This window comes from Lissotriton vulgaris, chromosome 4_1, assembly GCF_964263255.1.
Source record: "Lissotriton vulgaris chromosome 4_1, aLisVul1.2, whole genome shotgun sequence".
Taxonomy (NCBI): domain Eukaryota; kingdom Metazoa; phylum Chordata; class Amphibia; order Caudata; family Salamandridae; genus Lissotriton; species Lissotriton vulgaris.
In genome coordinates, this window is record NC_141691.1 from 676,869,576 (window position 1) to 676,895,499 (window position 25,924).

General features: G+C 43.6%; 1 protein-coding gene across 5 annotated transcripts in view; it reads right to left on the minus strand.

Annotated features, from left to right (window-relative positions):
* The window catches only part of MTCL1 (microtubule crosslinking factor 1), a 511,680-nt gene that overhangs the window by 359,276 nt on the left and 126,480 nt on the right, over window positions 1-25,924 (minus strand). For all 5 annotated transcript variants that reach the window (XM_086964952.1, XM_086964953.1, XM_086964951.1 and 2 more), the window contains exon 3: window positions 776-934. In XM_086964952.1, the coding sequence (XP_086821078.1) occupies window positions 776-934 (159 nt within the window). The remainder of the gene's footprint in view (window positions 1-775; window positions 935-25,924) is intronic.

Below are 25,924 nucleotides of genomic sequence, written 5' to 3' on the forward strand. Positions count from 1 at the left end.
AAAACAGTATTAGGCTGAACTGGATGCACTTTCCGCTAAAAAAGGTCACGGTGGTGCCCTGTGTCAACCAACATTATGTATATAAGCATGCATGTGACCTGTTGTAGGGCAAACCTCCCTCAAAAATTATGGATGAGAATTTTACCGAAGGCAGTATAGAAGGGAGGGGGTCTGAAAAAGGCCCCCCATGATGGGGCAAGCAAGGTGACTTCCAAATGGTGAGCTAGTAAGTCAAGGACTTTTCCCGTGGTTGGAAGCATACATTTAAATTCACAAAATGGATGAATATACCAGAAGCGTGAAGGTTGAATCACACCTGACATCGTGTGGAAAGGTATTTGGTGTACAGACAGCATGCTGTCTTCATTTTTTGTATATACAATTAGCCAGCTAAAGTTTTAAAAATTGAGAACATAAAATGACTGAAATATGGCCTAATGTGCAAGACAATATAAATGACCCCTACAAATTGGCAGAGAAATGAGTGATCATTACCACCACGATGAGTAATAGACCATGAAACATCTATCATACCGACTGACAACTCCATCACACACACAAGCCAGGTGCAAACATCAGAGACAGTTATGGCCACAAATTAAGATAACATTTTCTGTACTGTGCACCTTCACCTCAACAAAGTCCTCCAGCTCTTCGCAATGGTTTTAGTGTACAAAAATAAATGTAATAGAAGGGAAAACCCCCAGGGTGTCCTGGCAAGCGACGCGGCTAACTCAAAGCAGAAACTCGGAGCAGCACCTCGACAGCTCCTTACCTCTTTCACCTTTTCCAGCTCGTTTTGCAAGGCTTGCTTGGAGATCTCCACCTCGATAATCTGCTGCCGAAGCACCTCATTTTCATCTTCTGCCTTGGCTCGCTTCTCCTCCACGCTCTCCAGCTCGTGGTGGAGTCTGACAGACACATCTTTGGCGACCTGTTAAAGGGATCATACAGAATCATGGTGATTCAAGGACTTCAATCGCTGCACAAAGGACCTCAAATTTACAGTCAGATCTCGAAAACCAGTCTCGCTTCTGGTGAATCCAACTTTTCAATTTTAGTGTAAAACATGAATTGAACACAGCTTATTCGGTACTACACTGCTACTAATGAAATGAAACCTTTGTTCAGGCGGCATTAAAATGGTGGAATAATTCAGCCGAGAATATACTGCATTATCCATAATTAGCATTTTCCTGACACATTAATTAATTAGGCACCATCCACCATAACCTGGTACTCTTGTGACACAATTTCAGTGGGCCTGCCTATAAGAGCACCACACAAGAAGCAAATCTCAGGCACACCACCTTTAAACTTTGAGTGCTTTGGAGCCTTTTAAAACAGGGCAATAGGAGCTTTTGATGTAGGTTCAGCATGCTAATTTGTATCTTCATAGGAAATCATGTTTTTTGTAGATATTTGTACTTGTGGATTTCTCCAAACAACTTGACCAGAAACTCGACAACTTAGCCAGTCTATACGCAAGAGACTATCTATGTTTGAATGTACAAGCTAATTAACCAAGATGCCTAAAGGAAAGGGGGAAGGCATGACAGTGTATAACAGCCAACCACCTTGAAAAACTAAGTTTGCAAGCATCTGTATCAACTATAGGTTGTGCACTGTGAGTGCACACACCAAAGAGAGTCTAGGTGAAATTTAGAGCTGCAGGCTTTTGAGGACGCAGGAAGGGGGGTGTCAGTCTTCTGGTCCAGTACAAGGTTCTCAGGGGAGCTGAGGGTTTTGGAAGCAATCGATTTAACAAACAGTGCAGAGTTTCAGACCCTAAATGTGCTAGCTACCCACTGAAATTATGTGGAGGAAAACATTATGGTGGACTAAATTATACGGCACAGTGGTAGCCTAGTGAATAATACTGCTGCACAATGTTCCGCATTATACACATACTTTGTACATTAACCCACATCAATGCTGTTTGGTCAAAGGTGTAACGTCACGAATACCAGGTGGGCACCTCTAAACAGCAGTCAGAAAGTGAAAGATGACCAGTTAACTTTTACCAAGGGCCTGCCAGTATACTGCATCAGGTAAGGCTTAGGCAATGTTTTGCTAGCATTTTAGCAATTGGTGATTAATTTCAGCTCCAAACATTTTTGTTGAAATATTCAAATTCTGCAGCAGATGGTGCATTGCAAGTGCAGTAAATCTATATTTATGTGGCAGAATCTGCAGGTCCTTTATATATAAAAGTATAAGAAGAAATTAAGAGTTTTTGGGTCATGGTATTACACAAAGGAAATGGAGTCAGTGCTTCAAACGGTCCGGTACTGTATGGCGTACCGGCACTTTTTTTATTTTTAGAGGGAGCGTACCGGCACTTCTCAAGCTTTGACGCAGGTTGAAGCTTATAATTGCACTTAAAAAGGCACTGAGTCGCTGCAGGAGACCAGAGGCCGGAGCATCCGCTAATAAAAGCGAAAGCATACCAGCCCCACTCAGCGGGTCATGCTGAGCCAGCAACAGTCAGGGTTTGCTGGAGCACGACAGAAACGCCAGGGAGAACGTGAACTATACAGGTTGGTGCTAAAGGCTTAAAATAGAAGTAACAGCCAACACCTGTACCTTTTCACAGACTTCTCCGTCGCTGCATAGCCATATGTAGGTCACGCAGTAAATAATGCATTCACACAGCCTCGCTCAAAATGGCATCCAGATGTGGTACGGCTCCCAAGGGCAGCAGAACGGACTATTTTTGTTTCATACGTCACAATGCCGCAGCTCTCAACCAGAGGCACGTTGAGAAGCAGAGCATTTTAAGGTCGAAATGCACCCAGGTGAAGAGTGTGCATGAAGGATGCTTATAACCCACCTACAACGCAGCAGAGCGATGCACGGGGCAGGAGTTACAAGAGGGATTGCGAAAGTGAGATACATAAAGGCTATACATAGAAGTACAGAGTAGATGAAGTAGGGCCCAGAAGAGAAGGGACCATGCTGGGAGTGCTGGTAGGTTGTGGATGGCTGCAAGGAAAGAACTAGGAGACCTACATCCCTTCTCCTGGGTATGACGGGGGATAGTGAAATGGAACAGGGCTTGCTGGGTTCCTAGAGTCAGTTCTTCTGCCGTGAAGAGGCAGACTAAGACAAAGTACTACCTAGCCCTAAATCCAGACTAATGGATAAGGGTGGCTTGGTTTGCTGAGTCGACTACTTAAAAGAAAATTAGGACATTCCAGTTAGGGGTAGTCTTGCATCTATGCAAGCCTTGGTGAAGCCCGGGGGAGGAGGTTGTGGGAGTGAGTGGAGATAATCAGTAGAGGGTTTTGTAGCCAAACTACTCAGTTTTAGGTGGCGACATCCGTGATGAGGAAGGTGTTCCTTCCTGGGATTTACCACTGGTCTGCCCACCAGAGGTCTCTGTGATGAAGGATTCAGACAGCAGGTAAGTTGAGAAGGAGTTGATTAGGTAAGAAGATGCACCCACGCCCGGAGCCGTCCAGCTGTCATGAATCCTACGGCAACTGTGGCGTCACTACGACACTCATACCAGCTGTTCCGCCACAGTTGCGGAACAGCAATCAAATGGTAACATAACACGTAACAAGTGTACAAGAATATATTCACGCGGTAACATGCGACCCCCACTTCAACTACGTCCTACAACATCTTCCCTTCAAACAGCATGAAGCAAGATAGCACGAATTAGATTAAATGAAATCAAAACACAAATAATAAAAAGAAACACGAGAGATAGAACATAATAGAATAAAGAACAACATTGGCAGAACAGAATGATTTAATCTACATAGTCCTTCAACCTACATGGCATTCGCTTCTGCCGCGCCACCCTTGTACCAGAAATTTTACAGGTTTCGAGTGTGGCTGCAACTTGTTGTGTTGCAACCTGTGTAGGTGTAGCAGACCCCATACCTGAATTAGGTTGCACATCCCCTTCGTGAGGCCAGTCAAACCATTCATAGTGTTCAGTATTGATGACAGCATGTTTGTTTATGATGTCAACTTGGGAACTAGTGATTTCGACCAGAGATCTTTTATTTCACCAACCTGTGTCGTCAAGGAGGGCTGAACCTTTGCTCACCTGTATCACAGTTACAGGCGATGAAAACTTGGAACAGCCTTTCACCACTTTCTTTGGATTCTTAATATGCACCCCGTCTCCTTTCTGTAAAGATTGAGTTACAGAGTGTTTACCCGCATCAAAGCGTGCTTTCATGCTAATCTGCTTCCGTTGCACACAGTCTCTGGATGCGACCGCAATCTCCCTTTTCTCGCACAACCAATTGGGAAGTAGACCAGAGTGTGCTTTCCTGCCTCTAAGAAGAACAAACGGTGCAACGCCTGTGGTTCAGTGAGGAGTTGTGTTGTAAGTCCAAACTTTGCTACGTACAAATTCCAAACGATCTTGCCCAGAAGAAATTGCAGTGGGGTGCCGCTCGCAGTCGAATTTGGACTTGCCTTGGGATTCTGCCTGTACTTTTGCTGTGCTGGAGGAGAACTGTGTTTGGGAGTGAAGTCCGCCAACAGACCGGGACTGCGAGGCCCACCAGGCTGTGCGCTGAAGATCCTGCACACATGCCGCCTCTTCCCGTGTCCCCTCCCCTCTAACTGCTCACTACTTGGCCTTTAAAAAACGACTCGCAGCCCCCGCTCCGCGGGGGCCGCTCGCTGTCGAATTTGGACTTGCCTTGGGATTCTGCTTGTACTTTTGCTGTGCTGGAGGAGAACTGGGTTTGGGAGTGAAGTCCGCCAACAGACCGGGACTGCGAGGCCCACCAGGCTGTGCGCTGAAGATCCTGCACACCTACCGCCTCTTCCTGTGTCCCCTCCCCTTGATCCACCCTCCCGCATATAGATTGGACCCACAACGCGTGAGCGGGACACGTGAGCGGGACAAATCCCGGGACAAAGCCCGGACTAAGGGCGGCCCCTCTGAGACCCTCAGAGCACCGAGGAGACTGGACTGGGCATAACCCCTTGTTTTTCCGTTACTTAACTATCACTGAAAGCGACTTGCTATAGGTTTACTTTCTGTTGGTTTGTTCAGACTGCTTGTTACTAATGTCTTCGATAACGCCAAGTACTGACCCGCCCATGTCGGACAAGCAGGGGGCCCTGCTAAATAGAACTCTCGATAACTATTTCACAAAATCTACCCCTGACACTACTAAGGAAATTGCTTTGGCGGAGCGTCGAGCTGAACGCCGCCGCTCCGTGGAAAGTATGAGGAACAGGTCAGTGTCACTATTATCCCTACCTGCTACTCCTACCGCTGAGATTAGTCAAAAAGCCAATGAGTCTGTATACATATTGGATAGCCAGCCTTTGGTAGCGAGTGACACTACGCCCATATTAAGTACAGGAACAGACTAATTTACATACAGCCAGGTTCTGAAACTGGGATGGTGCAGTGAGCTAAAAAACGGTGTTGGATCTAGCCCTGATCTCTTGACTGGGTGAGAGCTCTCTGCTTAATTCAGAGACTCTGTCCCTCACCACCCCTTGTTGTAAATATTTTTGTCCACCCTAAGCGTGGAAGGGTATTCTCAGATGTGAGACCCTTGCTCATTGCACCATCAGGATTCAAGCAAACCGGGCCGAAGACGGCTGTAATGCCAGAAACCGGTCCCCGGGAGCTTGTTTCCTTCCCAGTGTAAGAATTGGCTTTTGTAGTTTGGTTTGCCCTGTTCCCATCATGCACTGGGACAGGAACAGACTAATTTGCATACAGCCAGGTTCTGAAACTGGGATGGTGCAGTGAGCTAAAAAACGGTGTTGGATCTAGCCCTGATCTCTTGACTGGGTGAGAGCTCTCTGCTTAATTCAGAGACTCTGTCCCTCACCACCCCTTGTTGTAAATATTCGATAACGCCAAGTACTGACCCGCCCATGTCAGACAAGCAGGGGGCCCTGCTAAATAGAACTCTCGATAACTATTTCACAAAATCTACCCCTGACACTACTAAGGAAATTGCTTTGGCGGAGCGTCGAGCTGAACGCCGCCGCTCCGTGGAAAGTATGAAGAACAGGTCAGTGTCACTATTATCCCTACCTGCTACTCCTACCGCTGAGATTAGTCAAAAAGCCAATGAGTCTGTATACATATTGGATAGCCAGCCTTTGGTAGCGAGTGACACTAAGCCCATATTAAGTACTTCTCCCAAGTCGGATATGAATGGTCCTTCCACAATAATTCACACGAGTACTCCTGGTTTATCGAAGGCACTTGCCCCTGTGCCAGCTAAAATAACTCGTAATAGGGCAAAAAAAACTATGCCTTTGCCCAGAATTTATGGCCCTCCGCCGAATAAAAAACGGCGGAAAAGGGGGATTCGCAGCAACTCAAGCTGAGCTACTCTGACTTTGGGAAAAAGGCGAATACTATTGTCAAAAACCCCAATAATTTACAAGTAGCTACAGAAGGAACTAACATTACATCTTCATCCTTACCAAACTTGCCTACAGATAAAGAGGCCAGTATGGACACTAGTGTGGTTGCTAATGTGCCCCATGTAGATCAGGGCCCTGTTACATTGCTTAGCATAGAGAGTTTAATCAAAAACTACTCAGCATCTATCTTAGAGAGGCTGATGGAAGTAGAATGTAAACTGTGCAAAATTGAACATGCTTTGGGAAGTAAGGATGCTGTTACTAACACTGCACCAAGTAATGCAACCATCTTAGTACCAAGTAATTTAACACAAAATACTTTATTACCATCCTAACCCACTCTAACTGTCCCAATCTCTACCCCAACTTCGCACTCATCCACCCGAAAGCCCCCGGGGAACAGAGCGATTACCCAACATAACCCACCCCCCAAACTACCACATCAAAAAAAACGAGATCAGCCGCCGGCTATTATTGCAAGCAAAACTTCCAATAGCATGGCTAACACACTCTTGGAGAGACCATCAAGGGAGGCGGGGGACACTAGGTACACCTGGGGGAAACCCAAAAGGACCCCATTACCAGAACTCCCGCCAGAGGCAGTACCCTTTGTGGTAGTCCTAACAGGGTGCCTGTGTTAGAATCGAACAAGCGGGAGGGTTTTGCCCAATTGAAGAATAAGATTATGCATTGGCTGAGTCTATTCAGGCCAATTGCAAACCATATTAGTGGCGAAATTGTTCATGTTCGCCGTCTTCAATGGCTGGGGGGCAGACCTAAAGACATCGAAGGCGATGTGGTGGTTGTGAATTTCAGGGACCCTAATGCCATCCAATTCATATTAAACTGGCCGTCAGGCAGTTCTAACAACTGCATAATCCCTAGACCACTAACGTATTTTTACCCAAGGTCAGTGGTGTTTCCATCTCAACACCAACCACCACAGCATATATCATATACCCATCCAACCAGCTACCCCCCCCATCACACAGAATGCTGGGAATAGTCAACATGCACTGTACCCACCGACCATACAGAATGTTAGGAACCCGCAATTTGTACCCTATCCTGTGTCAATCCCAGACCCCATCGGATGGAACTATGTACCAGCCAGAACTCACAACGCCCACAACAGAAGGATGGATCATCTAAAACCATTCACACCTCTAGAGACCACAAATAGATTTGACATATTTAGCGGCCTAGATGATTGTGATTGATGTTTCTTGTGCCGGGGGGGGGCGAGGAAAGCGGAACAAGGAATCCTATTGTTGAGGGTGTTGCTAATGAAATTCAAGTGTTGGTGAATTCTGGGTCCCCACTATTGGACAAACCAGTAATTAGGGATATAATTACCTTAGACGAAAGTTGTACACAACCAAATGCATTGGTAATATCCCAAAATGAACTGAGTAAAATGTCATCATCTGAGGAAACACTCTTGGCAGTACAAACTGTGGCTCCCGTCAGTCGTGGAGAGACGCCAGGGGTAGTCCTTGAGGTGACATCCGTATCAAGGGAGCCTGTAAAACTAGTCTGCTGGAACATAGCTGGAATCTCAAAAAACCTGAGGGACCCAGAGTGGGCTAGCTTTATTGATTCCTTTGATTTCTGTATGTTACAGGAAACCTGGGCAGTTGACACCACACAGAGTAGGGTACAAGACCTATGGAATTGGTGCGGTTCCATCTAGAAGTGGAAGGCCTTCGGGGGGGCTACTGACTTGGGTGAAAGTAAAACTAAGGGTACACATCGAGGTGGTGGACACAAATTCCCTAGATATATTAGCATTAAAAGTTACGACGTGCGAAGGGAAAAAACTATTTTTAATAAATATCTATAACAGGCCTTCACCTTCATCAAGTGAATCACCAATTCTAATTAAATTAGACCGCTTCCTAAGCGGACTGGATGCCAGGGAGGATCTCATCATCCTGGCTGGCGACTTAAATTGTAATTTCGAGCCAGTCTTGGGTCTTAGTGATATTTTTGTCGAGGAAGATCAGGTGAACAAAATCCCAATTTTGGAGAATGCCAAATCGGTAAAATGCTCAACTTTGGTTCTCCAAATGACCAAATTATGTATGGAGTACTGTCTTAGGGCTTGTAATGGACGGTTACCGTCCGAAAGTCTGAAGAAACCAACCTTTAGTAGGAACAACTGCAAAAGCAATTTTCGATTTTGTGATTGCCTCCATGCCTATTTGGTCGTATCTTTTGGACCTCGATGTAAAGGAGAGGCTAGAAAGTGATCACTTTCCTTTAAACCTTGTAATAGATGCCTCATTGTTTGATGATATAGTTCATCCCACCTTAGTGGAGGAAAGCAGTGGTGACAATATGGAGATCCATACTAGCAACAATAGGCGATCACTCAAATGGCCTTTTATATTGGATCACAGTGACATACTTAGTGAAATATATACACTTTTTGCTGGGACTTTTGGACCATATTTAGGTCTAATGCCTGACGAGGAAATTAAAACCCCCTTTATGCTAACACACCATAAATTTTTCATTGACCTAAAATTGTTAGTTACCAAAATGCCCAAGAAGAATCAGCAAAAGACACAGAATCTGTCCCATAGTAAACCCTGGTAAGACAGATTCTGTAGAGAGTCCAAAAGGGAACTCCAATTGGCGATTAAATCCAAGTCACCCTTAGACATCCTGAGGAAATAGAAATTTTATGTGGCCAGTGTGTCCCCCACTCGCACCCTATATATGCAACTATGCCCCATGTATGTCCATGTCATCATGTAATTCCCTTCTCATGCCTGTAATAATAGTGCCACTGCATTTCCGTCCAATGTTAGCATGTCAGTTATCAGGCCCTCCATGAATGAAAGGTTAATTCTGCACTGAGGCCTATGTTGCCAATGCATTTGCATGGTACACGCTTAAAAGTCGAGATGCACACGTTTTGTGGCACCGTCAAGCCAGGCCCCGAATTCAGGCTCCGAACCTCTTCTGACTCTGAAAGCTACAGTTTAGTTATGCATCCCTGACCTCTCCCTTACTTCCTGCTCAGCCGAGAGGTGCCCGGCCTGGCCTGCCAAGACGGTATTTTGCCTACCGTTATCTGCTCAGCTCCGCAATAACACATTCCAGTTTAATGAAAGGGGTAAACATATTCCGCCTGCAGAAGATAGGGCCTAGCCTTTCTGTCTCCATTTAAGTAATTTACTGAACCCGTTTCCATAGAAGGCCCATGGCCCCACGCAATGCACAAAGAAATATACACGCACACTAGCACACTAGCATTTAGTGATGAACAGCCTTTACTCCAGAGACCTTTACTTCAGATAATACATCCTCCAAACACAAGATATCAGATGTGCCAAAGGTGCACGTCGTTCTGACATCCCAGACTCCTCTACTAGTGCTAAAGTCAGCTCCCCCCAGCTCTCTCCAGTTACACGTCAATTTCACGTCATGACCAGTTTTGCGCGCACAAGTAGGGTAAAGGTTCCTGCTGACCCTGCAGATCTCCTCCATGCATCCACCCACCTATGACACACCTATGACTCATCAAGTGTACACCTCCTTACACACCTTCTTTCACGCCCATGTGTTCTTATCTCTCTTTCACTTGCTCCGCCTGGAGCGCCCCGCCTTCTCTCATTCAATGCAATTGTATGGTTTCACTATATATAATGTGATATGTGAATAAAGATTCAGATGACGACCCTTCCTGAACCTTAGTGGTGATGGAACCCGATTCTCCATAAGCTCGAGCTTTTGTATTAAAGCCCTTTTGAACCGGACACCACGGACTCTGCCTCTCATTTTTATGAGCAATCCTTATTAATGTATAGAAATTATGACAGGGTAATACATTATTTACCACAATCCAAAAAGCCAGGAATAACTATAAGTCCGTTCAAAGGGCTTCAAAAATAGCTTGGGAGGAAAACAAATGGGCTGAAATGCTGCTGGCCGCCAAATTACGTGATAATGTAGCTTTTTGGAGGCTAGTAGCTAATGGGAACCACGTAGGGAGAGTGGTTAAGGATGTCTATTTGGACGAACAAACCTGAATTAATCACTTCACTAACCTATATAAAAAATATGATGATCCCCATATGGATACGAATGCCCTAAGCTATGAAACATCATCAGACTATTTGGAATTCACATTAGTGGAAACCAAGCCGGCAATAAGCCAAATAAAATCTGGCAAAGCCCCAGGTCTTGACAAGATCCCGGGGGATCTATATAAGCACGATCTAAAAGTATGGGCACCATACATTAACTATTTGTGCAATAAGATATCCTGCACCTTAGAATTACCCGAAAGTTGGAAGGGAGCTGAAATTGTTTTAATTTTTAATAAAGGAGATAGGATGGACCCTTGTAATTATCGGCCAATCAGTCTAATGGATATTCTTCAGAAAATTTACTCACGACATATTCTATCTCGTGTGAGTGACTGGTTGGAGGAAAATGCAATTCTAACCAAATACCAACCTGGGTTTAGATCAAAAGTTAGTACAATAGATCAGATTTTTAGATTCTGCTGCCTTTACTGGAAATATGTAAAGATCAAAAGGGGTCATTACTATGTCGCCTTTGTTGACTTAAGGGCAGCATTTGATTTAGTGCCTCGCAATCTTCTATGGAAAACCCTGAGTGCAGTATGGCTGCCAAATAATCTATCAGTTCAGATCAAAGAGCTACATGAAGGGAATTTTGCAAGAATAGATTGATTGATTGATTGATTGCAAGTTTATATAGCGCTAGGATCGACTCCCGGAGGAGTATCTCCGCGCTTCGACCGCTGCGAAACCCTTCCTGGCTTCCCTGTGAGATGGTCCCTTAATGGGTATCTCCAGGGTGAGACCAGGCATCCCCAGCGGTCTGGTGGGGCCGTTAGTGAAGATGAGGCAAGCTTATGCCCAGAGTTGCCGAGTGTGATCGCTGATCAGAGTGGGCACCGAGGCGAGAGAATTATCGAGTCCGCTGACCCTGGTCCAGATGGGGCCCAAACGGTGAACTAACCCAAAAAATCCCCATTGAGCGTGGTGTCCGGCAGGGCTGTGTTCTGGCCCCCACGCTCTTTTCCCTTTTCGTGAATGACATCCCCTTATATCTGGAGGGATGCAAAAACGACTCCCCAAAACTGAACGGTGAAAGGGTAACATCCTTATTATTTGCTGACGACACTATCTTGATTTCCCAAACCAAAAAAGGTCTCCAGGCACTATTGAACTCCTTCAGTGAATATTGTAGTAAGAAGGGGCTGGAGATAAATGGGAAAAAGACCAAATGTATGGCCTTAAACTCGACCAAATCAGATAAAGGCTGTCTAACTTTGAAAGGAGTAAAATTGGAATCGGTGCCCCATTTTTCATACTTAGGGGTGACATTAGATTCCAATTTTACTTGGAGAGCCCAAATGGAAAAAAGTAAGTTGACATTTTCTCAGAATGTAAAACCTATCCTTAGGGAACAAAGCCTGAGCACTAGTAAAGCTGTGTCTCCAGCGATTGAACTTTTTAAATTCAAAGTCCAACCAGCAGTGCTATATGGTGCAGAAATTTGGGGTCCTGGGTCCAAGGACACCTTTAGTGTCCTGGATAACAAATTTATGCGAAGCTTGGTAAGGGTCCCGAGAGGCACTCCTCTAGTGCCACTGCAATTTGACCTAAATATCAAAAGAACTGATCACCAAGTTATAATTCGCCATTGATGTTATGGGTTAGACTATGGCAGGTTCCCGAATTACAAGATTATAGAGACGGGTTAAAAGAAATCATGGTGCTTGATAGTTTAAAAGCTATCCCATGGTTTAGGCATGTTAAAACTTGGTTCAGTAACATAGGTCTGAAACATTTTTGGGAGAACCCCGAGCAACTTCCACCTAACCCGAAATTAACCCTAAAAAGGGCCTTTTGGACCTTTATTGCAAATATGACCATAAGCGCTTCAACTGGTGGGACTTTAGTATCAAACTTCCTTACTTTTAAGGACGCGCCACTATTCGAGACCTTTATGGATGAAATTGAGCCCCCACTTGCCAAAACTTTATTTTAAAAATTTAGATACGGAAATCTTTTAATACAGACAACCTTGGCACGTTGGGCTAGAAACTCAGATACATCATCCATAGCGACTGACGAATTTTGCTCTATGTGCGAACAACACCAGATAGAAAACGAGCAACATATCCTCTTCTTTTGCCCTGCGTACGCACAGGCCAGGAAAAGATGGATTAAACCAATATGCCTACTGTTAGGCTTGAGGTCATGTACACAGGCTTTGAGAATTTTGACAACAAACTCAATGCAACCAATAATATTTTGTGTAAGTAGATTCCTACATTCTATTTTCTTCCAAAGAAAAAAAATGGGGCATCAACTGTAATTGAGGTCATTCCCGGAAATAGAACTGGTCCGCCTTTTGAAACTAGCGAGGGGTCCATCCTAGAATTTTAAGATTGTTTGTTTGTGCTCCGATTGCCTTCCAACATGAAATGTACTGTTTTAGCTAATGGTTTTAATGTTTAAAGTGGTAATGTTTTTTTTCTCTTTTTATCCATTGTACTGTATATGCATTGTTCTTTTATGGCATCAAAGCCGAAATAAAGAAATTTTGAATTGAAGAAAAAAAAAATTGCAGTTTGAATACCCTCTTTGCATTATCTGTCACAATAAAATTGGGAGGGCCCTCTACGAAAAATACACTGCTCAATTAATGGCATTCTCAGTAAATTGCCCTCTGGCAAAAATAATAGTGCATCCATTTAGTATGATTGACAACAGATATTTAATTTTGCTGGTTGACTGATGGTAGGATTTCATATGGACCAGAGAAGTCAAGACCCACTTTGCCCCAGGGAATCTCTGGAAATAGCATGGGATGAAGCGGGGTGGAAAGTGTCTTCCAATGCTTTTCTGACAATAGACATTCAGCACACTTCTCAATTATGGTTCCAACCTGGGAATCAATGGCTTTAAGCGTGGACAAGTTTTTCTGATGCCTAAATGTCCCTGATCAGTAGTCCAGATGATCGCGATGCGTAGGGTTTCAGAGGGGACAAAAAGATCATGGCGCATGATCATATCCTGAACCACTGACAACTCACTCATCAGTGACATTTGCAAATAGCTTTAACTCTGCAGATAAAGCTCTGCTCTCAGGCCAGCAACTTTTAATGAATGCTTGGACTTTGCGAGTGTCACATCATTAGCATAAGCTGTGTTCCAATCAATCTTTCGCTGTAATAGGTGAACATTTAGATGCTGCATCCACAGCTGCAACAACACACTCAATGTCATCCGCCTCATTCAGTACTTCATTTAAAACCATTCTTGAAAAGCAATCTGCCCTAAAAAAAATCCACCAGACATGTGTTTAATAGTGAAATGATACTCTTGAATTTTGGAAAGTAAACAAATAAGTCTGGCTGATGCCTGGTTCACACAACTGTTACTGAGCATATGCATAAGTGGTTTGTGATCGCAGCATAACTAACTCACAGCCCCAAAAATATTATTTAAATTTGTGGATGGCCCAAACACATGCAAGAGCTTCTCTCTCGATGGTGCTATATCTCGTTTGTGCCGGTTGGAGAGTTCTGAAAGCAAATGCCACAGTGTGTTCTTGACTTGCTACCCATTGCCCCAAAACTGCTCCAAGACAAGTGTGATTGGCATCAACTGTCAAAAAGCATTTGTGTCCATCTTGATTGAATTTAAAGCACGGGATTGTGACTTGTTTAAAGACAATTTGGAGCGCCAAACAAATGTAACCCCTTGTTTTTAAAAGTGCCCTTAGGGGTTCCATGATCTGTGTGCAACCCTGCACAAAATGGGTGTAGTATTCCGCAAGCCCTTGGAATGAACAGAGGGTTTCCTTATCATTTGGGGGTGGAACATTTCTGATGGATTTTATGAAAACTTGAGTTTGATACCATCAACCGAAAGTGTTTCTTTCCTAAATATTTAAGTTCCTGGACAGCAAATTTGCACTTGTGGTGTTTGACGGTCATTTCAGCCTTACTAAGTGTCTCTAGTACCCCAACAAGAATTTTATCATGCTCTAATCGACTGCCAGCATACACCAGAATGTGGTCCTGGTAGGCCTGCACACCAGGAATATTTTCGAGGAACGGGTCCATCAATTTCTGGAATACGCTGGCAGCGTATGTCAGGCCAAAGGGTAGCCTTAGTTATTTATATGCCCCTAATGGTGTTACAAAAGTGGTGAGTTCTTGTGACTAAACTGAAAGAGGAATCTGATGGTAAGCCGACTTTAGATCTAATATGGAAAAGTACTTTGCCCCACCCAAAATGGCCAATAAGTCATGGATTTCTGGTAAGGGAAGACAGTCCACCAAGATTTTACGATTGAGTGAGCGGAAGTGTGCACACAATCTGATCTCTCCTGACCTCTTTCGGGCTAAAACTGTGGGCGGGACCCATTCCGAGGAATTGCATGGTGTAATGATGCCTTCCTCACATATGTTTTTCAATACCTTCTTCAACTCCTCTCTGGCACTTAATGGCAAAGGGCGAACTTTGTGTATAACTGGTTGTGCATTGAATTTGAGTCAAATCTCATGCTCAAAACCGATGACGTTACCAACTTTGTTACTGAAAACTGAAGGAAAATGATCAAGAATATGATTAATGCCAGGTTCTGAAATAGAAAGGTTAAACACATTTACATCATCTACGTTACTGTAATCGTAATATTCAGCAAAAATATCACCAAGGGCAATAGGCTGTTCTGCACCTGGTTTGAGGTACAAACCCATTTTTGCTAAATCTTGCCAACCTATGATATTTCTTCACTTGAGAGCAACATATACTTTACTGAACGTACACCTGCCTAAACATTCTAACCTGGCGTAAAAGTAACCCACATGTCAATTTCTGTTTCTCTGAAGGCTTTTGGGTTAACATCAGACTGAGTGAGGATAAAACAATTAACCCAATTTGCATGAAAAGTGACATCTGACAATATGGTGATAGGTGATGTAATGTAATGTAAATGTATAGGCATTTATATAGCGCACTACTTACCCGTAGGGTCCCAAGGCGCTTCGACCGCTGCGAAACCCTTCCTGGCTTCCCTGAGAGATGGTCCCTTAATGGGTATCTCCAGGGTGAGATGCAGACATCCCCGGCGGTCTGGTGGGGCCGTTAGTGAAGATGAGGCAAGCTAATGCCCAGAGTTGCCGAGTGTGATCGCTGATCAGAGTGGGCACCGAGGCGAGAGAATTATCGAGTCCGCTGACCCTGGTCCAGAAACCTGCCGCGCCGGGAATCGAACCCTGGTCCCGGGCCGTCCTCTGCTCTCGGGTCTGCTGCCTGAGTCAGCCTTTATTTACAAAGGAATGACTCGAATAACCACTTCGCACCAAGGCCCCTTGACTTTCCATACGTCCACTGAATTACACTCAATAGTTAAAACCACATTGTTCAGTTTTTCAGAACAATTGTCAATGTCCTTATTAATCTCTACACTTTTGACTCTGGTGAACCTTTTTCCTACTCTACACCCTGCTTGAAAATGTCCTATTTTTTTTGCAGGACGAACACGTTTTACCAGAAGCAGAGCAATTAACCCCTTCCATGCTCATGACTAGCTCAGCTCGTCATGCAGTACAGTGCTCCTGTGCTCGGGATAAATGAGTCAGCACAAGAGGAAAATCTCTCTAGCAGCGATGGTGTTGGGAGAATTACCAAAGGGGTTTCTTGAGCCACATCTGAAACAAACGAGAAACTTCCTGGGAGGTAGCTTTGAAGATTTGTTTCTGATGTTTACAGCACACAGAACATTGCCTGCTACCATATGTATGCCATGATGTGCTTGACTTTCTTGTAGATTGTTTGACGAAATCGTGGCGCGTTCTTTTACTTTAGCAATATCAACTGTTTCTATTAAACTGGGATATTTGCAGCTACGCAACCTTTCTTGATTTTTTTTTAGAAAAACATGAGAAAATGAAATGAGCATTAATACACGTGTCTGTAGTTGCAACAAACTTACATGTCGCTGCTAGGGTTCCTAATTCAGCAATGTATCCTTCCACGCTCTCATCAGGACTTTGCTTGCGCTTAAAGAAATTATGACGCTCAAGTACAATACTGGGTTCTTCAGAGTACTATGCCCCCATGCGCGTTTGAGCTTCTTTATATGCGTCCCAGTCATCCCCTGAACCTCGTGTTGCTCGGAATTGGGGATGGTTGTCAAACACCTGTTGTGCAGCATTACCTATGCACCCGTACAAGATGGCTACCTTGCGTGCCAGAGAGAATTTCACTGCACTAATTGCGACAAGATAATTCTCAAAACCTCTTAACCACTGACGCCATTTAATGGTTTATTAGGAGACTGTAAGAATGGGGCAGGTTGTTGGAACTGTCGTGAAGAAGCCATATAAATTAGAGCATGAGTTACTAAATGAGAGAAGGAAAATACATAGTTGATTGCTTTCATAAGTCTTAAGTATTTTCTATTATTTAGCTGGCTATAATCTAATCAACAGTATCTGCTGCCAGTTCACTGGCCAGAGTTGCCTTAGATCTTAAAAAGGTATATTTGTTGACTGGGCATACATATTACTCGTCACAGCACTGGTATATTAATATTATAATGATATAGTTTTTTGTTCTCAGCTAAGTTTATAACCCAGGCACTATTTTGCACTGACAGTCTGTTTTATAAAGAAAGGAGACACCTATATTATTGCCAAATTAAGTACGTGCTAAATGTACAGACGTTCTATTTCTAATTTTTTAAGGAGACGCTTATGTTATTACCATATTGTAAAAAGTGTTGTATGCATTGTGCATTAAAACATATGCTACATAAAAGCATAACTGTATTGAGTACTCGTCGATAACACAGGGACCATATTTATTAAAATGATCCAATTGCAAATGCCTATGTTATAACGTTTCCAGTTGAAGTTCGCTAAACCCTCAGTAATGGTGCTTAATTTAAGCACATGCCTATTTTATGATTATGTCATTGTTTCGAACATTTTTTTTTTAAAAAGACAGGAGGAGACTTTCCCTGACTTTTATTTAAAACAGAGCTAACTGGACTCATCATTGGATTAATTATTATTTAACGTTCCCAGAAGAGCGGACACAAAAAACTATCAATTTATTCCAAACCGCAGCTTTACACAAATTGGCTGTCACATGCAAGTTTAGGGATCAGATTAATAGAACATTCAACATTAAAATTCAAGAAAAACTATGGACTATGAAGGATCCTGCATTGGATGGGGCCATTAAAGTGCCAAAATGTATTGAAAACACTTCCTTATATTGAAAGAGTTGGGGGTGGCAAGTGCTATGGGGGACAATGACTGATAGGTCATGTAAGATATGTGCTATCAAAAAACAGTACTAAAAAACGAGCCAGAAGGTACCACTAGTCAGAAAATTCATGAAGGCACCAAAGTTAGGTCTTGTTTCAGGTGCTGAAGTGTAAGGCACACTGCAGAATCAAGCAATTGTCCTGCCACCAATAGTACTTGTTTTAAATGTAAAAAGACTGGTCAATTTTCCAGAGTTTGTCAAATGGGCCAAAGAGCTCAATTAAAAAAAATGGTGAATTATGTGAATAGATGCAGAATGCCAAGTGGGGATGACAATTCTGGGGTGACGATGGAGAAGAAGTAGAGGTCCTGGTGTTGGAGAATGTAAGCTTTGGCGACATGTGCATGTACCGTCCCCCCAAGTGTGTGATTAAGATGAATGGGAAGGAAGTACATGCATGGACCGATTCTTGTACGCCGTTTACACGGATTGATGTACACATATGGGAGAGCATCCAAACAGAAGAATAGATTCCTGCTGACGTTGAACCTGAGGGATATGGCGGCGAGAACAAACCTGTGTTGGGGTATTTTAGGTCTAAGTTAGAGTTTCAGGCTAGGGAAGCCCATGGCAAGGTATATGTTGTTGAAAAGGGACAGAACTTGTTGGGATGGAAAGAGCAGCTTGTATTAGGCATTGTGGTAGATCATAATCATCCTAATCAGGTATTGTTGACACAAGCACCTTTGGAAATTAACTGGGTTAGTATGCTTCCTAAGCTGCTCAGGAAAGAGTTGGGATGCTTGACCAAGTTTGAGCATCACATTTTGAAAAAAGGATCTATAACCAAGGCGCACAAAGTGCGAAATGTGCCTTTGGCAATGAGAGCACCACTGAAGGAGGAATTGGCAAGACTGTAAGGAGGGAGTGAATGAGACAATTAAAGCTTCGGAATGGTTCAGTCCAATCGCAATGGCTAGGAAGCCCAATGGGAAAATGTGCATGTGCGTGGACCTTGGAACACTTCCATTTGGGTGGATCGCCATCTCCTTCCGAGAATCAGCAAGATGCTGGCTAATGTGAAGAGGTTTCATCACTTTAGATTTGTCCAGTGCTCACCACCAGGTATGAATGGAGAAGGATTCAAGGCCCTTAACGTCTTTTATAACACCTGAGGGCGGGTATAGATTTGTTTGCATGCTTTTTGGCTTAGCCTCAGCTGTGTTCCAAATGGTTATGCAAGAAGTACTAAAGGATTCGTCTAATGTCTTAGTGTTCCAAGACGATGTGTTGGTGTGGAATGAGGATAAGGAATGGCACAATGTGTTATTAAAGGAAATATTGCACAGGAGTGAAGCGGCTGGTCTCACTATTGGACTGGAAAAGTGCAAGTTTGGCACTGAAGAAGTGGAATATCTGGGCAATACATTGTCACATAAAGGAGTGAAACCTAAACTAAATCTACTTGAGGCCATTGAGAAAGCCCCTGTTCCCAGGGATAAGGATCAATTAAGGTCTGTTTTGGGGCTAGCTGAGTACTGCGCCAAGTTCGTGCACCATTTTGGTGATAAGGTGCACGCATTGAGGGCCATCATGAAGAAGGCCATTGTGGGGGTGGTAGCACTCAAGTCATTTGATCCGAAGGATAGGACCATTATTGTAACAGATGTCAGCAATCATGGTCTAGGGGCTGTGTTGATGCAGGTCCAGGACAAGAAGGTGATTGGTAGCTTTCATGTCAAGCACTTTGAAGGGTGCAGAGAGTTCTTACTCCACAGTGGAGAAGGAGGCCCTTGCCTGTTGGTGGGGTGTGCAGCATTTTCAAACGTTTGCGTGGGGGTTGGAGTTTGAGCTGTGCACAGACCACAAGAAGGATGAGTGGATTAAAGCTGTGTCAGAGCCTTCTGTCCTGACAAGACTTATTATGGCGTTACCCAATGTACAGGGTTGGACCATGTGAAGTTGGAGCCTTATAAGAATGTGTGGGGGAAGATATCAGTTGATAGGGGCATTGTGAGAAGAGATGAGCATTTGTTTGTACCTGAGAGTCTCAGGGTGAGCGTGATGAATTTGCTGCATGAGGGCTATGGAGGGATGTCCGTCATGAAAAGGAGGGCCCGGGTAGATTTTTGGTGGCCTGGGATGGACAAACACATGGAGACATGTGCAGAATTGCATTCCATGTGCATTTAGTGATAAATCACACGTGGTGCATAAGTCTAGAAAGAATCCGGTAACCCTGCCCATGAGGCCTTGGCAAAGGGTTGCCATAGATATTTGTGAACAGTTTGAGGGTTTGGGTGTCAGTAAGAAGTATGCCATAGTAATGATGGACTATTTTTCAAAATGGCCTGAAGAGGGATTTGTAAAGGAAAAAAGCTAACAACATCATAGCATTTTGTGAAGAATTTTTTTGTCAAGAGGGTTGTCCAGCTGAAATCATGACAGATAATGGCCCACAATTCTTATCTGAAGAAATCAGTGAGTTCCTCAAAAATTGGTGGGGCGGGCAGTGCAAGACCCCTATGTTTAATTCCAGGGGAAATAGTTTAATTGAACGTTTCAAATGAGTTTTGGGTGAAAGCATTCAATTGGCTCTGGTCAGCAACCTCTGCTGGAGAAGACATGTGATAGAGCTGCTATGGAACTATCGGGTCACTCTGCATACTATAACGGGCGAAACTCCTTTCCGCCTTCTCAAGGGGAGGGTGTCATGTACTGTGGTAGTCCCAGCCTGGATGGCAAGGTCTAGGCCACGTTGTGTGGACTACGCCAAGTTGCTTGAGAAAGTTGATGATTATCAGACCAGGTTTAAAGAACGTCACAATGACGGGTGACAAAGGTTTTCGTAAATGGCACCTGGGTCAGAGTGAAGTTTGACAACCTTAAAAGAAAGGGCAGTTCCAAGTTTTCTGCACCAAGGAGGGTGGTGGAAGTTGTGGGAAACAATGTCAAGTTGTCTGATGGCACATGGCGGAAATTGGCTACATGCAGTGGAGTGGAAAAAGACGAATGGATAAGAAGGGAGGGGGACAGGAACCAGAATGGTAATTTGTGTAGGAGAGAACCCAGTGCACGCATCAGAGCCAGACCAAAGGATTTGGCTGACTACGTATGCTATTAATTATCTTCTTAGAGCGTATAGGATATTTTGATTGCTTGCAATGTTTGTTTAGATGCCTTGTTTTTTTTTTGCAATGTTTATTTTTTTTTGGAATGCTCTTTTGTTTCTTGTTGTTCTAATTCAAAGAAGGGAGCTGTATTATGTCTTCACTTTGTATGCTCGAAACATGGCGGCTGAGTTCCACTTGCAGAATCCAGGGTTGTCGGATTCTAGGAAGCTAGAAGATCAGTTGCCATGGACTTGTTCAACCGGGGGCCATTTCCCCCCTCTAAAGGAAGCTACTTGTTCACTAAATGAAGTCTTGGTCTCCTTAAAAGGCCTTATCACAGTGCACCAACACCACTGACAGCTTGAGGAAACGGTCACCATTATGGAAAGGGAACGCACACTGCTTCTAGCAAGTGATGGTGAAGGGGAAGTTAACTGATGCAGTGACCCCATATCGTCCTATGCTGGCAGGAGAAAAATTATAAGTGTCGGCAATGGATGGAGAGAGTTAGCAGCAAAATCGCCAAGAAGCAATAGCTGCAGGAGTCAAACAGGTGGCTTTTCGGAACTCCTTCATCCAGCACTCTTCCGTTCCCAACCTGGGGGAACAGATCACTACACAAATCAAATACTGGGAGGAGGTGACACTAAACCGAGAAGCCTATGCAAAGCTTTATGAGCAACGTAAGGTCATTTTCACTGCGAGAAAATGTTCTTTCAAATCTAGCTCAGAGATTCCCTGCCAGCTTCATCTCCTGCTTAGCTTTTCTATGCACAATTCCTCATGCACTTATTACCCAAAATACTGCCCCACAAATGTCACCGGTTTGACCAGGACTCTAGATAGCCATTGATGTGGTTTTAGCTTGTGGACTGAGAATGGATACTCTTTGCAATAAAAAAAACTTTTACTTCATAACAGTTAGCCATAATGTTTATATCTAGCCACAGAGCACTGAGATGCTTCAGGTTGATAGACGGGTTGTAGGTGATTTTTAATAGAAAGATGATTTCATAGAACACCATTACTGAAAAAACATTTCACCTTAACTGTTTAGTGGAAATGTTCAAAATCATTAGTATTTATGGTGCACATGCAATGTTTGCAGATTGTAATTTCAGAAACAGTTTTGTTTGAGGTATTTTTTTCAGTGCTTTACTTCAGGGAGCCTCATGCCAGATTTCCGTCTTTTAAATTGTCAAACAATTACTTTACTTTTTATTCGCTGACTTCTCGCCTCCCCTAAACACCATCCATACTGGATCACGCAACACTATCCATCCCTGTCCCCTAAACAGCTATCACCATGCCTTAACTACCCCCGTCCCGAACACTAAAGGCTGTTTTCTATCTCTAAACTCCACCCGTACCAGAAACCTAAAAAGCCCTCACTACACCTGAAGCACACCCAACCCTCCCACTTAAAAAACCCTTTCTACATCTAAACTCCACCCATCCCTGGATCTTTAAAAGCCACTCACTACCCTAAATTCCATCCAATTCTAAACCTTAAAAACTCTTCCCCACCCCTAAACTCTAACCATCACTGAACCTTAAAAACTTTCACCATCCCTAAACTCTGCCCATCCATGAACCCTCTAAACCCTTCACTACCACGAAGCAGCACTCATTTCTGATGCCTAAAAACCCTCACCTCCACCCATCTTTTGAACCCTTAAAACCCTTTCTATTCCTGAACTCAACAAATTATTGACTCCTAAAAAACCCTAATCACCCCTACCCCTAAACACTACCCATCGCTGAACCCAAAAAACCCTCCCTAGTCCTAAATTCCACCCAGTTTAATATAATTGTGAATTTGTTAAAAGTTATCTTTCATTTAAATAGTTTCCTTTAATTTTGAATTGGTTTGTATTGCTTTAAAATAGTCTTTCCTTAAACTTGGCTTTCCATTATTTGGTTATCTCCAATGTGGACTTCTCCATTTTCGTTTATTTATTAATTCACATACATCAAGATAGACATGTGGAGACCTCCTGATGTCTGTTTGGGTCAGCTCACTAGACCCCTCTCCAGCAGACAAGAGTGGGCTGGAACCCATATTGTAGAAGCCTCTGCCACTTCAAGAGGTCACAAGCAAGGGGAATTACTGAAAACGTTTGGCAGATGAGTATATTTTTAAGTTGTCAACACATTTGCAAACAAAGCAGAGTGTATCCAATTTGACGTAAACATTATAACCCAGTGGGCAAAAGAAAAGTGCAGTGGAAGGTGAAAGTTAAAAATAAAATATCTCATGGGGAGCAAGTAACATTGATTTGGCAAAGAGCTAAATCATGAATTGACAGCGTCAAACGTTTCGGCTTTATACAGTAAAAGCTGCTCCTTAGCTCCAGGAAGCCACAGCACAGACGACGACAGCGCAGTTTCTCTTACACCCAGCGAATGTGCAAAGTTGAAGGGAGCTGTGGTGAAAGCTTCACTAAGGTGCGATGAAAAGCTACAACATGGGCAACAGCAATGCAGATTTCAGTCACATGTCAAGACAAGTTCCAGGCCAGGGAGAATCGTGCAGGTTCTCCCACCAAACCCACACATGGAAGACACTCTTTAATAGGTACAGAACAAGCTACACAAGCTTCACTGATAAAGATAACAGGCACAGTACTTGCCACAGCAATGTAAACTTGTTTTTCGAAAAGAACAGGTACAGTAGAGGCTGCAGTAGTAACAATTTGCCTACATGCACAAAACAAGTACAGCACAAGCACCAGCACACAAACACAGAGTGGGTGCATAACAGGCAGCAGCAGCACAGACTACATTCACGTGCAGAGTAGTTAAGTCAAGCTTCCCTCTTATGAGGACCGGCCATTGACCGTAATGAAGTGAGAAATTACGATTCTAACTCCAAGCGTGCTTTGATAGTAGGGAAGGTTATAAAGCGGATTGAAGCCAATCTGAGTGTGCTCTTTGATTTTTTGATACATTGGCTCAAAACTACCTAAACACACTACTGCGACCAGCCCTCACAACGCACCGGTCTACACAAAGATAGTGTTTATCATGTTCTGACAAGTTTAATCCACGCTGTTGGTCCCCACAGCGTGGGTTACACATGCTTGTGCACACCCACCCACAAACATACTCACCCCCATGGGGACCAACAAGGAAAGCTTTGTTCGTGCGTATTAAAGGTAAGCATAATTCAGTGATGCTACTACTAGAAGGGCCTGCAACATAAAACATTGTCCTAAAAACCAAACTGAATGCCCCGACTCCCAAGAGCTGGGCTCAGACAACGCCACTGCCTGGCCTTTCCAATCAAGGTTCACCCTGCCCTGTACCCTGAGGCCACAACTGGTAGCACGGCTACATACTGCTCAGAAGCACAATGCACACTCCAGCACCTTCACAGCCTACAAAAGGGGGTTTTGTCTCAGAGGAGAAGGAAGAACTACCTGCAGTGATGATGCTTCCGAAATGTTGGCTGGGCTGTATAAGCCTTGCAAAACTGACTGCGGACCCATCCCATCAGCCCTTAAGAGGTATCACTGGGGAAGCTGCATACTAACTTAAGCACCAGGGATAGATACCCAAGGAGACCCGATGATCCTGATCCACTGGAAGCAGGACCAACAACGAGGCCATCAAGCAGAACACAAACTTCACTTACAAGAGCAAAACAAGCCAACCTTTACAATGGCACGGTCCATCTAAAAGCCTGGAACCCCCTACTTGTCTCATATGAAGTGAACACTAAAGTAGAGCACAAGAAACGAGCCCCGCAATAGGGTCGCCGTGTTGTTCCACACTGATGTCTAATGCGGAATGATGAATATCTCTTGTATTGGGGCAAGAAGTGGTTAGGTATGAATATTTGAGGCAATTGTTATTTTCCCGCCTTCAATACACTCTTGAGGCACCCCTGTACTATTTTTGTCACAAGTGGCAGGAAAGTAAACTATATTCCAAAACTAACTAGTTCTAGGGGTTAATTCTGACATACTAAGCTTAGTTCTGTGGCTTCTATCGGGCCAGCTTTTAAGGCCATCTCTGTTGAGTATAACAGAACATGGGGACACAGCAAGAAATGGGGGCAAAGGATTGTTTACCATGTACCTTCAATATGAAAATAAACTACTGGTGCATGGCAATGGACACAAGTTTCCAATTGTTAATTCAGAGATTAACACAACCGTAAAGCTGCATTAGATTTATTTCGTTATTCTTGAAATGTTATTTGGTCACATTACTATTATCGGATTAGTAGAATATATACTTCATAAATTCAACATATCTGTTTTCTTTGCACTGCGCCAGATCAGTGTAGATCCAGGGCAAGGGGAGAAGTGATGACGAGAGAATATAAAAGTGGGAACTGCATGGATTGATACAGGGTCATTTATACAGAGGAGGATTCCCTGGTTAGTAAACCATGTGAGAAAATAAACAGAAAACACAGGAAGCAAATGTTATAGCAGGGGATTAAATACACTACTGCAGGAGGTTAGCAGTGCAGGTAGCTGCTGACCAAACCGATCTTTTTGAGCCTAGATAAATCTCTATATTTTTAGGACAGGGAGGGATAACTAATGCATGTTATGGAAAGAATCCCTTCCCAAAAAGAATAAAGTATCCAAAAATGTATATACTTTTAAATCAACAGTGTATCCTAACGCCGTCAGCCACTGTTCTTACAGCCATAATAAATCCTGCCTTTATTTTTGGGACTGACCCTTAAATCATTTTACTTGCTGTTGACATCTCTAAATATTGTGCTTGTTAACACTACATAACTAATGATACCAGCATCGAGTCACAACACAAAATTGGAAATCGTCTTTAATAAACACGTATACCCAGTGCTTATTTTGTAATAAAATAAGTGCCAGGGCCCTCTTCACGAGACCACTGCAGCTTGAACCACCCATTACGCCGTCTCCACAACTACTAACCATAACACTCCTGCAAGTGTGACAATTCAGACTATTCCAACCCCCAAAAGCTATAAGAATGGCTTGAGCAGCAGGTAATAGTCGTTTTTAATGTATATTGGATTAATAACCAACAGTTGTTCTGATCATGTCTAAATTACACAGATGGTGCCACCATACACCAGAGTGTTAAACGTGCCGGTGTTCACAATTCAGTGCAAGTGCCAAGCACTGGAAACCACTGGCTCAAATTGAACGC